Here is a 16636-nt window from a genome sequence, read left to right as displayed (position 1 = left end):
AATTTATTGAGATGCACCTGTATATAATATAATAACCCGTAATATAAAAAATTACATTATTAAATATAAAAAATGTAAGCTTATTTTATTTCAGATTCAGAACATTTCTCATTTTCATTTAGTTTATTTTGATGTACTAAAAAACTAAAACTAAAGCTGAAATAAAAATGGATAAAAAATCATCAGTCATCAGACATATTTAAAAAAAAATAAATAAAAAAAAAAATAATAAAAATGACAAAACCATGCAACAAAATGATTAAAAGTTCAAATTAAAAGGAAAACAGAAAATATCAAAATAAAAACAAAGATTTGTTTAAAAAAAAATCCAAAATTTCTGGGTGGCCTTGGTGGTATTTTAGTCTTGATGATCTTGAGGTTTTGGGCAGCTGACATGCTGCTGTCCTTGGTACTGAATGGTATTTAATGCTGACCAGAGTTGGGTAACATGAGAAGATATGAGACGGATCCCATTCACCTCATCTGACTATAGGGATCAGGCAGGTTAAGAGAAGAGTTTATGTTTCTTTCTTCCTTCATACCATAAAATGTGTAGTTGTTCAAATCATGGCCAAGTCAAGTCAAAGACCAACCCTAGATTCAACAGATACTTTGGATGCTTTGGCTTTCATAGATGGTTCTGGCCTATTGACAGATGACAAAAGAGAGTCCTAGATGTGAATGGAACAAGCTGAAACTAGAGTGCTGCTGTAGGGCTGAATAACATGGCTGGGACAGGTGCAGTTGGGTGACAACAGGCCTCTGAGAGATGTTTAATTGCAAGGAAAACAGGACGTGAATATTAAAAAGTGAGTAGAAAGAGAGAATAGTGTTGAAATGTTTGGAAACCTTTCATTTCATTAATTTATATTGATATTTTGAAAGATGTCTTTGTATTTTTTTATAAAAAAAACAATGAAAGTCAAAGGGACCAGTGTTGTTTTGGAACCTAGTGACTTTCATTTTATGGACAAAATCATTTGAAACATTCCTCAAAATACCTTTTTTTTTTTGCTTTAGAGAAGAATGAAAGTCATACAGGTTTGGAACAACCTGAGGGTGAGTAGATAAGTAAATAATTGTCATTTTTTGGTGAATTAACCATTTAGGAGGTCTAGCTTCTCATGAACTGGCAGATGGATCACTTGATCCCTTTGTCTATGTTTAGTAAGAAAGCCATAAATTAACATTCAATGTTGAATGTATTTTTGCAGATCCTTATTCTGGGACTACAGAGCCCATAAAGTGATATGGTGATATTAAAAAAACAAATTAGTCATGAGGAAAAATTTCATTGCTTTTACGTTCCCCCAAGAAATTTTGCACTCATTCAAAAAAGGTATGTGTTCCCATGAGAAACTTTAATGAAAAACTTATGATTGGAAATAATATGATGTAAGAAATACATATATTTTAGTTAGTGTTTTTGAGGGTGAACACAAAGTTTCACAGGAGAATGCAACAGTTAGGCAAATGAACGCAAAGTTTCTCTAGGAAACACAATTTTTTGTGAAACAACACAAATATTTCATGAGAATTTGTGTGCACAATTTACACATTTTTTCCCTCATTTTAAGTAAATCGTGCGCACGATTTCCAAATTCATTCCCTTGGTTTACTAAATCATGTGCTTGATATAATAATTTGTGCCCTCGTTTTAAGTAAATGATGCACACTAAATAATCATTTGTTCTACTTCCTTTCCGCATTTTCATAAACCTGTTGCTGCTGTTACGTTATGGACAGAGACACTTTAATTTTTATTTTGAGTTGGGAATGAGTTATAGAGACATTGTAAAAAGCCTTGCAGTGTGCATGGGATCATTTTGAGAGGCATCTATAGAGAATCGGTTTATGAGGATGCGGACAAGAAATAGAATGAATTATTATTTCTTGAGAATGCAAATGTTTTTCGAGAAAACGCAACGTTTCTTGTAGAAACGCAAATGTCTTGTGAGAGAACCCAAATTTTGTCAGAGGAACCCAGTAGTTTTTCAAGAAAATGCAACGTTTTCTCTCCCATCTCATTTTTTTCTCATCACCATGTCCTTTTCGGGTTTTTATATGAAACTGATGCAGAAATTGTTCAAATACCGTATACCAATCCATCCCAAGCCAACAGATGGTTTTTCAGCAGTGCATATTTGAGTTGTAGGTTTATTGAACCATTCATGATGGAAAGCAACAATCCCATGGCCTCCTTCAATCTTCATGCTCGTTGAACTCATTGAGGCTCCATAGGGCTGCCAGCTTGCGTCAGGTCAGTGTCATGACATGCACTATTCCTCTTTGCATCGCACTGGAGAATGAAGCCCAACACAGTTTGACCGGGTCTTTCTGTTATGATGATATAATCTCTTACATAATCAGATATGGAGTATATGCCAGCTGGAGAAGATTTTTCCCCCCTTTTTTAATCTGTGATGCCACCCTCTTCACAAGGGGAAATAAAAGTTCTTTGCTCTCTCTCTCTCTCTTCCTCTCGTTTTCTATCTGTCATGTTTACGACTATCTCAATCTGTGGTCCTAATATCATGCTTTCCACGTGCTTAGTGCTTATTTCTGTCATCAGATTAATGCTGGAGATTAAGCCGATTCTTCAGAGGAGTCAGATGCCAAATATATTGGCATATTATTTCCATGCTTAAATTGGTAGCACTTAATATCGTAAAGTGTCAGAAACAGAAAACAGCCCGCATGACAAATTAAAAATGTAATTAATTGATTAGCTTGTGTTCACATGCTTGTTAGCGCAGGTTGAATTCATTCTCAAGGCTAAATGCTAATGAAAACAAATGGCTGTTAGTGCAGAATTCATGGCTGTTTAGTCATATTTTGCCAGTATCAGTCAGGCCTTTCTTCTGACAGTTTGTGTTTCAGTGCATTACACAAATGAGGTCAGGTCAGAAGTGCATTGGTCGTGACCTCATCCATCCAGAAAGATGGCAGTGATTAATTTGAGATTTATTAGTATGGCCATTAATGGGAAAGATGAGCAATTGATTTAGACTTTACAGAGCTCTGTAACATACTCAGGCAAGCTTTGAGGTTTTTGCAAGTTGATTCAAAATCTGTTGCTAACATACTTCAGAAATTTTGAATAGTTTTCCCTGACAAAAGGATTAAGTAGCAACCTAAATTGCACAACTAATGTGAGTGATTTGATGATTGTTTGATCCTACACATCATATCATAGATGAATCAGTGTAAATTTAGTAAAGTACTGAATTTTTGCCATCACTATTGCGAATTTTCCCTCAGAAGCTTGGCCCATAACTCACTCTGCACATTGAAAGTAAAGGAAAATAATTAGTGCTCAAACTGTGGGATTTCTTGAATAAAAGTGTACTATATCTAAGTGATTGGACGTATGTTTTTTACTGACTGTGGGTAATATATTTGTTTAAACACTTGAGATCCCTCAATTCAGATCCCGGCTCTAACATACTCTGGTGTTTCTTTGTAAAGACGTGGCACCATATAACATTACAACATGCCTTATAGTCTTGGCTGCTCAGATTGTTCATGACTCTATTCATTAGACATGTTTAACTTTTGTGCTCTGATCTTTCTTGTTTTTTGCCCAGTGGACTTCTGCTCATGTTTAAGTCACAGTTAAAGTAGGAAAATTCCTAAATAAAAGAAAGAAAGTAAAATGATGACAACAAATGAACAATTTTTGTATCAAATGATATTACAATTATATTAATTACTATATATTGCATCTATAACAGTTTAGTATTAAAGGTGATGTTGTCAATATGTAATGTTTTTGAGTTACAGGATTTTTTACACTATGTCATAATTATTCAACCCCTATTCAACATTGCTGTTTTTAAGTCGCTTGTTTGTATGGTAGGGCACAAAATTGTTTTAAACCACAAATAAGTCTTTGGAAACTCTATAAGCAAACTTAACTAGCTTGAGCTGTTACACATGCATAAATGTAGCTCATGAATGTGCTTAAGTCAAAAGCTATAGAGAATCAATTATATTTTGTTTCCTATTTAAAAGCTTAAAAACTGGAAATTTGTTTAGCTGTGTGTCTGTCATGATGATAGTTCAATTGTTTCCATAGACCTTTAAACCTTTGTTTGGAGGCATGGATCTGTCTGCCTGTTTTATGAGTTGAGCAATTCATTCTGGAACTTTCACATATGCCAATAACAGTATTTCAGCCGAAAGGGGATGTTGAAAAGCACAGTGTAAAACTTTTGCCTCAAGGTTGTAAACATACAGAAATTACCCATAAAAAATTCCCACACTAGGAGTGCTCTTTTACACAATGCTTTTGACATTTAAAATGTAGAAAGCGGCAGTTTGATGACCACTATATTTTTAACTGGTAGGTAGTCGGTTGCAAAATATAGATGGTACCTTTCAAGTTCACAGTAACTAAATGAGTTGGGCTGATCAGAATTGCTCTGTTCTCTAAAATCAAACAAATCATGATTCATATTGTCCTTTGATAAGACGTACCAAAAGGAGCAAATGATTGAGAAAGTGTTGAAAGGTGCAGATGTGATGGATAGGTATTGTTTACTGTATGTCCAGTGAGTGACAAAGGACATATTTGATTATTAGAAACAGCCTCCTGTCATGAGTACAAGTATAAAACGTTATGCTTTCAGTTTGATGTACAGATAAAAACATTTGAGCAAAAACACCTTGTTCCAGGAAGCATATTTCAACACAAACAAAAATGATAAAATCTGACCTAAAAAAAAAAATAATAATCCAACGAATGCTAATTTGATTTGATTTTATTTGAGCTAGAACTGCAATTATTTTTGGATCATATTTGTAAAATTCATAAAATATCAGAAGTGGCTTAGTTGACTGTTCTGGTTTAAGGAGCTGTTATTTTCAAGTGACTACAAAAGTTTTTTTTGTGAGTTCAGTGTTTGTTTCATTGTAGAGGCTATTCATACTATATACAGTATCTTATGTTTATGCTGAACACAGAAGGTTCATGAATATGTGAATCAATTACAGTTACTGTATCTACTCTCTACAGTTGGTTTTTAATTTGCTCGACATTTTTATTTGTAAAGGATATGTTTTGTATTTCACAATAATTTCACCACCTAATAAAGAATTATTGGGTTCTTTATGTCAATGGAAACCATGCAGCTGTAATATCTCACTTTTCCACTCTTGTCTCTCACTAACAGATCTAAGGAGTTCAGACACCATCAGGGACGATGAGGAACTCTGGTGCCGTGCTGATTTTGACATTTATTGCCAAATTAATATCACAAGCAGCAGGTGATCAGTGTTAGGAGTTCTGTTATATTGCTTATGAACCTAGCAGTACAACCTGACAAACTTCATATGCACACATACTGTTCACCACTGTTCAAAAGTTAGGGGTCAGTAACATTTAAAAAAAAAAGTTAACACCTTTATTCAGCATTTAATTGACGAAAATAACAGTAAAGACATTTAGAATGTTACAAAAAGTTTCTATTTCATATAAATGCTTTTTCTATTCATCAAAGAATTTATCACAGTTTTTACAAAAATATCAAGCAGCAATAAGAAATCATTCTTGAGCAGCAATTCAGCATATTAAAATGATTTCTGAAGGCTCATGTTACACTGAAGACTGGAGTAATGATGCTGACAATTCAGCTTTTACATCACAGGAATAAATTACATTTTAACATATGTGACCCTGGACCACAAAACTAGTCATAAGGGTAAAGTTTTCGAAATTGAGATGTATACATCATCTGAAAGCTGAATAAATAAATGATTTTTGGCATAAAAGAAAAATCAATAATTTTGACCCATGCAATATATTTTTGGCTATTGCTACAAATATACCCCAGCGACTTAAGACTGGTTTTGTGCTCCAGTGTCACATATATTAAAATAGAAAAAAGTTATTTAAAATTTTAATAATATTTCACAATAGTACTGTTTTTATTGTATTTTTAATCAAATAAATGCAGCCTTGGTTAGCAGAAGAGACATTTAAAAATATTACTGACCCTCAAACTTTTAAATGGTTGTGTACATAAATGACTTTGTTTAGTTCAGTGTTTTGCAGTTTTGTATATTCAAATGAAAATGCTGTAAACTATATTAAAAGAGCAAGATCTCACTTAGGTTACCTCACTATCAACCTCACTATTTAAAACTAAGTACAATTTTGGATCAGATTCTCACGTTGTGATACATTGATATATACTATGGTACTGAATGATTGCCATATTATTTACAGAGTATTTACATGGTACTTAAAAGACAACACAAAGCAAACACATTTGCATAAATCCTAAATTTTCTCAATAAAATGAATGTGAAGCTTTACATATGAATAGTCTTATGTATGTTTCAGACAGAAAAATACCTATTTTACAATGATTTGGAGTTCAATAATGTCCTCTAAATGGGCACAATATGTCCATAGGTGTCAGTGCGCCAGACAAACCCAGACTCACAAGCTGTCGCTCTCCAGAGAAGGAGACCTTCACATGCTGGTGGGAGCCTGGAGATGATGGAGGTCTGCCCACAACCTACGCGCTCTACTACCGTCTAGAAAAGTCAGTCTCTCTTCTGCTTGTTCCCTTTCTAGAGCTTTTCTTTATTGTCTTGAGAGTAGTCTTTAATGCTCGTCCTTACTCTTTTCTTTGGCTCCTAATGAGGTTTCAAAGGTCTTGCTATGTCTTGGCCTTTCCTCCAGTAATAAGCGGTTTAAACGGTTTTCTCTGCCATGTGTTTATTTCCCTCTGTTTCTGAGCATGTATGTGAAATAATCAGAAACCCATACATAACTTACCTCCAGCCAATACATACACATGCCCGCACACCCTGTCCAATAACTCTTCAGATTTTCATCAGAGCGGCTCCTCGTTAGTGCCATGAAGTGTTTTGCCAACATTACGGATTGAGATTCAGCAAGTACTGTACACAAACATCATATCTAATACCGCGTAATACTGCACCGAGGGGAGTTCATAGAATTCATTTTAATACAGTTGGATGTGCTGAGTTTGGATATTTCAAGGCTGCAATGAATAAATAGTGATATGTTTTTTTTTTTAAGAGCAAATTTTCTTTCCTGCATTGACAAACACTGGCTGAAGCATCATTTTCATCATCATAATGAAACATCAATATTTTGGGGCCATTTTTTTCCAAGAAATTACTATATTTTAATTGCATATAAAAAAGCAACAAAAAGGTTTATTTTGTCAATTTTAAGGAGTACACTATCATATATACTACTGTTCAGAAGACACAATACAGTAAAAACAGTAATAATGTTAAATATTATTGCAAATTAAAATAACTGTTTTCTATTTCAGTATATTTTAAAATGCAATAATTCCTGTGAAGCAAAGCTGAATTTGCAGCAGCTAACATGCACATGATTTAATGCGGCAAAAAAAATTGTGCCGCTAAATATTTTCATAGAAACGTGACAAATTTTCAGGATTCTTGGATTAATAAAAAAAAAATGTTGAATTGAAATTGATTTTTTTTTTGTAAAAGTATGTCACTTTTGATCAATTAATTTCATCCTTGCTGAATAGAAGTATTAATTTCTTTAAAGAAGTTGTGAATGGTACCGTAGATTAGCATCAAAGCTACTAGACATGGACTAAATGCCACAAAACTCAGTTTCTTTTTGGCCCAAACGTAATAAATGTACTGCGTGAGATTATTTAATGTTTTTATGATATCAGCATGAGTATTGTTGTTGGCATGTTTATGACCAAAATATTGTTTTTCTGTTTAAGAGTGCAAGTTTTAGACTTTGGTTATAAATTGTCACAGTGATTAGACACAAACTAGCTGTAGAAATGTATGTATTTTTATTTGTAATTGTCTAATTTGTATAAGTGCACATCTTTCTGTTGATATGAGAATCAGCTTTATTACCAAGAATGCTTACACACACAAGGAATTCGACTTGACGACAGGAGCTACCAGTGCAGAAGAAAGTACAGACATAAGTATATCTCATAAATTATATCTCTCGCATGCAGCTCAGAAACGGTCTACGAGTGCCCAGATTACAGAACGGCGGGCGAGAACTCGTGTTTCTTCAACAAAAACGACACATCGCTTTGGGTCAACTACAACATCACTGTGGTGGCCACCAATGCCCTGGGGAAGAACATTTCAGACCCTGTGGAGGTGGATGTGGCCTATATAGGTATGCAAATGAGTTTCCAACAATTAATTTGTACATATGATTTGTACTCTATCATCCCCTCTCTTTATTTATTATCTCAATTTATTTATCTTTTTCCACCCCTCTCACCTTATGTTCCTGCATAATGTGTCATTTGTTTGTAATCTTGTGAATTAGCACATAATCAAGTCAAGTCAAGTCAAGTCAAGTCTGCTTTATTGTCTTCTCAGCTGCTCTCACTATGCGCTGAAGTGTCTTGCGGCAGGACGCGTTGCAGGCGCCATACCACACAGTGATGCAGCTCGTCAGAATGCTCTCGATGGTGCCTCTGTAGAAGGTGTACATGATGGGGGCCGGGGCTCTGGCTCTTCTTAGTTTGCGGAGGAAGACTACCGTTACCGCTGATGTATGGGATCACTGTTGCAAAATAACATAATTTGGTCCTTTGGGTCTTAAAATATCGTCGGTCACATGTTCTCTGCTGCATTATGCCATAAGGCAAATTTTTTACCAATTTCAAAATTAAGATATTCGTTGTTTACTTTTAGTAGCAATTTTAGTTTTATCCTGCACAGTTTGCAAGGTCACGTTCCTTTGATCTGACGTTTTGTTCATTCAGTGCAATTCCATATTATCATTAACTCGTATGTACAACTATAACTGAGGCTAATCTTTAACTGATGTTTTTATTTATGCTGAAGGGGCGAAACATTCATTCGCAATACAAAGCACACTTTTCTGTTCTTTCTTTCTTCCTTCTTCAGCAAGTTTGCGTGCAGAGGTCACTTAGTTTGACCTTATTAGGTGTCAACTAGTTTTTCACCCTCAAACTGGAAAAATTTGTTAGTTTTGTGCATTAGTGCTGAATTTACAGAGTGTTAAATCAATAGTTCACCAAAGAAGAAAATTATATCATTTACTTACCCTCATGTTCCAAACCTGCATGACTGTTTTAAATGAGATGTTTAAAAAAAAAACATCTCACGGCAACTCTTTTTATATAATCAAAGCATTAAGTTACTATAGGGGCTGTCAAGACCAAACCAGGTTTGCAATATAAGCAAATGAGATTTGATTGCTACAGTGGAGAGCAGTGACTTATATTTCAGTCTTTTCCTCATACAAAGCTATATGGCTTTAAAAGGCTTGCTTTAAATTGCAAGAGTCATATGGAGCACTTTTTTGGTGCTTTTTGTCAATGTTGGAATTTGGCAGGCCCTGGTTACTGTATATTTTCATTATACTCTATGGAAAAGCATAAACATTCAGCAAAATATTACATGTTCCATGGAAGAAAGAACAATATACAGGTTTGAAAACATGAGGGTGAAAATTATATATATGTGACCTATCATTCAAAAGTTCTGAGTCTTTTTGTTAATTAATAATTTTTTTATTCAGCAAGGGCACATTAAATTGATCAAAAATGACAGTAAAGACCTATACGTTGTTACAAAAGATTTCTGTTTCAAATAAATGCAGTTCTTCTGAACTTAATGTTTAGCAAACAATCATGTATGTGTATCACGACTGCACAACTGTTTACATGATGATAATAAGTCTTTCTTGAACAGCAAATCAGAATATTAGATTGATTTCTGAAGGATCATGTGACACTGAAGACTGGAGTATGATGCTGTAATTTCAGTTTTGCATCACAGGAATAAATTCAATATTAAAATGTATTAGAAACCAGTTTTTTTTATTGTAATTAGAAACCAGTTGTAATAATATTTTATAATATTACTGTTTTAGTGTATTTTTATCAAATAAATGCAGCCTAAACATCTCCAAAATTGTTTTACTTTTGAACGGTAGTGTATGTTTCATTTCCACATTTCAGGATTTTTTACACGCTCAAATTTAAATGTACTCAAGAATAGTTGTGGTAATCACAGCAGTAGGTTTAACTGTTGTATATTTTATAATGGACTTCCTGTCCTCTCCTTTTCACCCACAGTTCAACCAAACACTCCAGAGAACGTGACAGCAGTCGTGGTCGATGACGACCAGGGTCCGTTCGTGAGAGTGTCCTGGGAGAAACCTCGAACCGCAGACACTCGCTCAGGGTGGATCACGCTACTGTACCAGCTACGAGTTAAACAAGAAAAAGAGAAAGAATGGGAGGTGGGTTTAAAAAACTAATCTTTAGAAAATGTTTGATTATCAGTTACGTTTGTAGCAATTTAACTAGATTTAAGTCTAGATAATACTGAGATGGACTTTTGTTACCCTGTTTTCACTCGACTGTTTAGACATCTACAATACAGTTGGACATCTTCACAATATACTTCACATGCTTGGTATTATGGATTAGTGTTGCCAACCAACTTGTTAAATGTGAGCCAACAAGTTAGAAAATAGTTCAAAGTAGCTGTTGTTTGTTTGTGACTTTATCCAAGATCTTAAATGAATGGAACGCTAAGGGCAAGTGGACATGCAGCCAGTGGGCCGACATGAAGTCAGCTGTTACACTGAGCAGTTTAATCATTGACTGTCCCAGTCTGGGTTTATGTCTTCATTGGTCTGCAGAAACCTGAGGGAGGCTGGATGTGCAGAACAACAGTGACTAGATCAAACCAGATTTTTCACCCCAAAGGCTTGCGCTTCAGTAACACAGAGGCATGACCAATAATGATTGCCTAGTGACAGAGTAACCTGAGAGCAATAGTATTGGCTCATGAACTGAGACAAGATATGTAACTGATGATTATTGCTGATGATGTATTTGTCTTCAGTTTAAATGCTAACTAGATAAATATTTAAGTAAAATCTACTTTGATCCGAATTCACACAAATTTAAGTATATATTTTGCAATGCAACAAATATAGTATTTGATATTTGTATTTTTAAATATTTTATGATTTATTTTAAATAAATTTGATTAACAAAATATTGGTTTAGTTAATTGTAGTGGTACAGTAGCTTATGCTCTCTGGGTAAGTGTATGATACTGGCATTTATTTTGATCTGAATTCAAACAACTTTATAAGCAAGTAGACATATTAACAAATGTGCACTATGCAACAGAATCTATCTATCTATCTATATCTATATCTATCTGTCTGTCTGTCTGTCTGTCTATCTGTCTATTTGCATATTGATCAATGAGACTTATAAAAAGTGTTTCAGTGGTTGCTTATGCTCTCTTTATCTCTATGTAGGAATATGATGCTGGCATGCAGAAGTACTACAATGTGTTCAGTCTTCACCCTGATAAAGAGTTCATGGTGCAGGTGCGATGTAAACCTGATCATGGGTTCTGGAGTGAATGGACCCAACCCACCTACGTCAAAATGCCCGACTGTAAGTCTTTATTTTTCTTTAGTAGTTAAAGCAAACTTGGTTATTATAAATATTTTCAGGGGAATTTCCAAATGTACATTTTTAATAATATTTGTAATAATATTTTTAAAAGGCTGTAGATTAAAAAAAAAGAAAAAAAAGTACAATATATAATATTTGTTTTTATATTTATATAAATGTATTTATATTTATATTTAATATAGTAAAACCATTTATTATATTAAGTTAACATAATTTAATTATTATTAAATTATATTACCAGCATAACAGTTTATTATTATTTTCTGGTTTAACTTACATTTGTAATGCCAAATTTTCAATTGTCAGACTTCTGAACCTTAAATATAAAAGATGTAAGACATTGAAAATGCCAACCCCCAAACGTATAAAATGTGCACTAGGAGTGATCCAAAAAATGGTCATATCTGAAAATATGTGCTCAGTTTAGACGCATGTAAGACAAGCAAAACATTTCTAGTCTAATAGGTTGAGGCATGCATGAAGCCTATTAAATTATCATCTAGAGAGCCGTTTCAGGACCACAATCTGTGTCTCCATGGTCTTCCGCTGAGCCTGAGAACAAATCTGCTCTACTCATATGTATCTAGCAATTCTAGAGGGAAATACTAACAGGCCTTCAGTTTCTCCAGGGAGTTATGAACTCATCTTCACCCAGCTAGCACAACCTCTGCAGCGCACGGTTTTTGAGCCGCAGCTCTGGCTGGGCCTCAGTTGCCCGGGAGCTTCTGTGGAAAGTCAGGCCGCACCTGACAGCGGCAAAAATGAAATAGAGCAAAATGAGTCAGAGATCAGCCTGTTTCCAGCTCACAGAGTTTAAAAAAAAAACACGATGTCCCAACTTGTTTATTTTGAGAGTTTGTCATTTTTAAATGCAGTGACCCAATTTTACCTACTGTTTATCCTGTTTTTTTTTTTATTATGATTTGTCGTAAGTGGAAAAACAAATTGCAGTAGAGATGTACTCTATTCATCACCATTTCCTGATTTTGTGTTTGCGATATGTAGATATACCCAGAGAGCATTCGCTGTGGATCATGATCACGATATTCTCTGTCTTCATCGTCCTCATCCTCACCTGGACTCTAAATGTGAAACGAAACAGGTGCGTCTTTGAGCCTGAAATTTTTCTGTCTGAACTAAAATGATTTATTTTTTACATTTTTTATTGATTGTATTTTACATTTTATTTTAAATGTAATGTTTTGGTTTTCATATATATTTTAACATGATTTTATTGGTGAGTTTTGCATTTGCATTTTATTCTATATCATCTTACCATCTTATACCATGATTGGCAAATGTAAAAGTCATGCCTGTTAGTGTGATTGAAATCAGATTTGCTCTGACCATTTATATATATATAATTGCCTCTTTGTTTTTGCTGACGAATACTCGTTATGTAGGATTAAACTGCCATTAGAGGATTGATCCAGATCTTGCAGTACTTCACTTTACTCTCAAATGTAGTTTTTAGGCCAGTTTCTCTCAGCACAGATTTAAATAGACAAAGATAGACTAATTACGTTGTCAAATAATGTGAGGCATTTTCAACAGTACAAGGACGAACAGGATCCGAAATTAATCTTTTAATCCTGTCGGGACACGTGGAAGCTTTTGTTCCGTATTCTAGATAAGTCCCTTTTCAGTATCCATAGTGCTTATATTATGATCAAGCAGGCTGACATGTTGAAAGACATTAATCTTAACTGTGCATTGACATAGAATTTAAGACAAATTACTAATTAACTCCCAAACGCCTCAAGAAAATATCATAAAAAATTATCTAAATTCAAATTAAGCACATTTTGTATACTTAAAGTATTTCAAGGGTTTATTTAACCTTTGAAAAAACAGTTCAGTATCAACTTTTTCAATCTTATTCTGATTTTTATATTTGTATTCAGTGTGAAGCTTTGTTTGCTGCCTCCTGTTCCTGGACCAAAAATCAAAGGATTCGACAAACAATTGCTCAAGGTAATAGAAAAATCACTCATGCACCACGAAAAAGGCCTGTGTCCAACTAAACTTTGAAATTTTTCAGGTTAGCTTTAAGGTAGACTCCATAATTTCAACATATTTGGTGGTTTTTATCAGCATGGTAAATGGAATCTTAGCTTTTGTGTGTTTGTTTTACCTTCAAACAGCTGATGGCAAGTATTTTGGCCTGCTATTAAGTATTGTGTTATGTAACCATTTATTTATACAGTATTTATTCAATACAGAATGCATCAAAGCAGCTTCACGGTAATAAACAGGTCACCCCTGCCTTAAGGGATAATTCACCTAAAAATGAAAATTCTGTCATCATTTACTTGCCCTCAAGTTGTGCCAAACCTGTATGAGTTTCTTTCTTCTGTTGAACACAAAAGAAGATATTTTGAAGAATGTTGGTAACCAAACAGTTGCTGGCAGCCATTGCCTTCCATAGTATTGAAAGAATAGTATTCTTCAAACATTCCAACATTCATCAAAATATCTTCATTGGTGTTCAACAGAAGAAAGAAACTCATACAGTTTTCGAACAACTTGAGGGTTAGTAAATGATGACAGTTTTCAGTTTTGTAAAGGTTTTGATATTTTCCCTCATGCCACATTTTTAATTGCATTTTTGAGGAAGTTATCTCACTTGCTTTACTTGCTTTTTTACAGAGCGGAAAGTCAGAGGAAGTTTTCAGTTCTCTGGTGATCCAAGGTTTCCCTCCAACCATCGATTATGACGACTTACTGGTGGAGTACCTTGAGGTGTATGACAATGAGGAGCAAGAATTGGTTCTGGACGGTAAAGATCTATCAGAGGTCTGCATGAAGTCCAAAAGCCCGTCAGACTGCGACTCGGGCAGGGGAAGCTGCGACAGTCGCACTCTGCTTTTGGAGAAGTGCATGGAGGGACGGGAAGGGAGTGGAAGCGATCAACATCAGTACAGCCAGCATGGAGAAACGAGCTGCGCTTCTACTAAGAGCAGTGAATGCCAGGGTCTCGAACCTGGTTCTCCAGAGTCCTCTGATGGACGTGTGAAGACCTGGCCTGTTGTGTTTTCGTCTCCGCAACCTCACCACCATTACCAAGTGGAAGCTGTGAAACCGGTCTACCACAGCGTCCCAGAGATCCTCAACCATTCATCGCCACACGCAATGCCAACCAACTACCACCAGCTACACCATCAGGACATCCCACAACAGGAGGGCAGCTTCAGTAAACCAGCCTGCCGACATTCCCAAAGCTACAACCAGTTTAACCTGGATGGCCTCGACACTCCTGCTCCTGGCGTATCTCCGTCACGTTCTCTGGAATACGTGGAGGTGCAAAGGGTCAACCCGGAGAATATGCTACTGCTTAGGCCGCTTTCGGACCCAAACCGTGAACCTGAGGGGTCCGATTATGCTGGGGAGGACTACAGCAAGGTCAAAGAAGTAACATCAAACAATATTCTGCTTCTGCAGAGGGATACGTACCATCAGTGCGTGGACGATTACAGCCAGGACTTGGACAGCCAGGCTGGTCAATGCACAACCCAGCAACCACCTCACCCCTGCAAACCTGTCATCTACCAATCGAACAGTGGGATGCCACAGGAAGGCATGAGGGTGATGGGAAATGGTTATGTGGACTCAACAGTCTTAATGCCATCCTACTAGCTCATAGTGGTCCATTGCAATGCAGCAAAAACAATAAGCTGAACATAAAACCTTGAGCAAAAAAAAGTGCTTTTCTCCCTCTCAGATCTTGCTACAGTGATTTAATGAAGAGGATTTATATTTATAAAAATAGTTAGCTTTAATTATATTGTATTAGCAAGAGTGTTATGTTTCAGAGCTGAGGTCTGAACTTTTATGTAAGCACTGTAAAGGGTCTTGAAAATAAATGTTCTTCATTTGCTTTGAAGGCTCCATGAAGAACCCTTGGTTACACTTTACTTGAAGGGGTGTGCATAAGACTGACATGACAAAGATGACATTGTTTGAGATGTCTTTGTTATGGGCTATGGTTAGGGGTAAGGGTAGGGGTAGGGTTAGGTTAGGGTTAGGTCAAATAATGTCATATTTGCATTAAAAATGACATAACTGAGCGAATGACACTTAATGACAGTTGTCATAAACATGCATAAAACCTCCTTCATATTCATGACATGTGTCATGTCATGATTATGAAGGTGTCATGTCAGTCTTATGCACACCCCTTCAAGTAAAGTGTTACCGAACCCTTTAACATCCATGATGGAACCTTTCCATTGCACAAAAGGTACAAGGTTCTTTAGATTATTAAAATGTTCTTCACACTAAGAAAAAAAAAGTTTTTTTAACAACTATGGACTGAAATGTTCTTTGGGGAACCTAAAAATGGTTCTTCCATGGCGTTAGCCCTTTGGAAGAGCGCGAGAAGTCATCGATTTTGTTTCTTTGACAGATTGTGTACTTTGATGAGGTGACACTAATAAACACCAAAAATGGTTTTCTTTACACTTAAATCAAGTCTTTAACGTTAACATGAGATCCCATTTGCTGCAAAATTCACCTAAATTCTGTATGTTCTGTATTCTGTATGTATGTTAGTCAATAGCCATTTAGACATTGTGATTTCATTGGAAATTCTACTTTTCAAGATCCAGCAACCGCCATTGCAATTCTCCAATACTTTTATGCTGTTTTACTCAGAAATATATGGTATTTTGGAAGTAAAATTGGTTGTGAATGCCATTTCTTGTTAACTTTTAATGACTTGTCATGTTTTGAGATTCATGAGATTTGAAAACTTAGCACTTAGCATAGTTGCCCTCAGCAATCCACTATGCATTATGTTGTTGTATGTATTTTCATCATGGCACTGTTACGTGTTAAAAGCCACTACTTTTTTAATGCCGCTATTCACTCCTAAACTACATGACGGGGTCTGTTGCTATAATGTACATGGCCTATTTTTTGAACTGATCTTAAGAATTGTCAAAGCGTTCACCCAATTCAAAACTTTTGCTTGATGCATTTCACTACACATTTAAATGAATTTTAAATATAATGGCAGTATGCTGCATATTATATAAACACAAGAGCATTATTTGCAGTCAGAGTCGGTTTATACCTACTGTAATCCTGCTGGAAACACAGCATAATCTCAGCCATACAATTCAAAATGTCTTTGCTTATTAATGGTTTACACACATGCA

The 16636-nt window shown here is 35.4% G+C and overlaps 1 protein-coding gene across 1 annotated transcript in view; it reads left to right on the top strand.

The window, feature by feature from the left end:
- Nucleotides 1–15391, top strand: part of LOC107662152 (prolactin receptor-like) — a 23562-nt gene extending 8171 nt beyond the window's left edge. Inside the window, exons 2-9 of the mRNA XM_016452077.1 lie at nt 5175–5268; nt 6419–6551; nt 8001–8170; nt 10110–10276; nt 11315–11456; nt 12483–12579; nt 13382–13451; nt 14127–15391. Coding sequence (XP_016307563.1) covers nt 5205–5268; nt 6419–6551; nt 8001–8170; nt 10110–10276; nt 11315–11456; nt 12483–12579; nt 13382–13451; nt 14127–15113 — 1830 coding nt within the window. The 5' untranslated portion in view covers nt 5175–5204 and the 3' untranslated portion in view covers nt 15114–15391. The remainder of the gene's footprint in view (nt 1–5174; nt 5269–6418; nt 6552–8000; nt 8171–10109; nt 10277–11314; nt 11457–12482; nt 12580–13381; nt 13452–14126) is intronic.
- The last annotated feature ends 1245 nt before the right edge of the window (nt 15392–16636 follow it).

This window comes from Sinocyclocheilus anshuiensis, unplaced genomic scaffold, assembly GCF_001515605.1.
Source record: "Sinocyclocheilus anshuiensis isolate Anshui unplaced genomic scaffold, SAMN03320099.WGS_v1.1 scaffold457, whole genome shotgun sequence".
NCBI classification, from domain to species: Eukaryota; Metazoa; Chordata; class Actinopteri; order Cypriniformes; family Cyprinidae; genus Sinocyclocheilus; species Sinocyclocheilus anshuiensis.
This window is presented reverse-complemented; position numbering and strand designations above follow the sequence as displayed.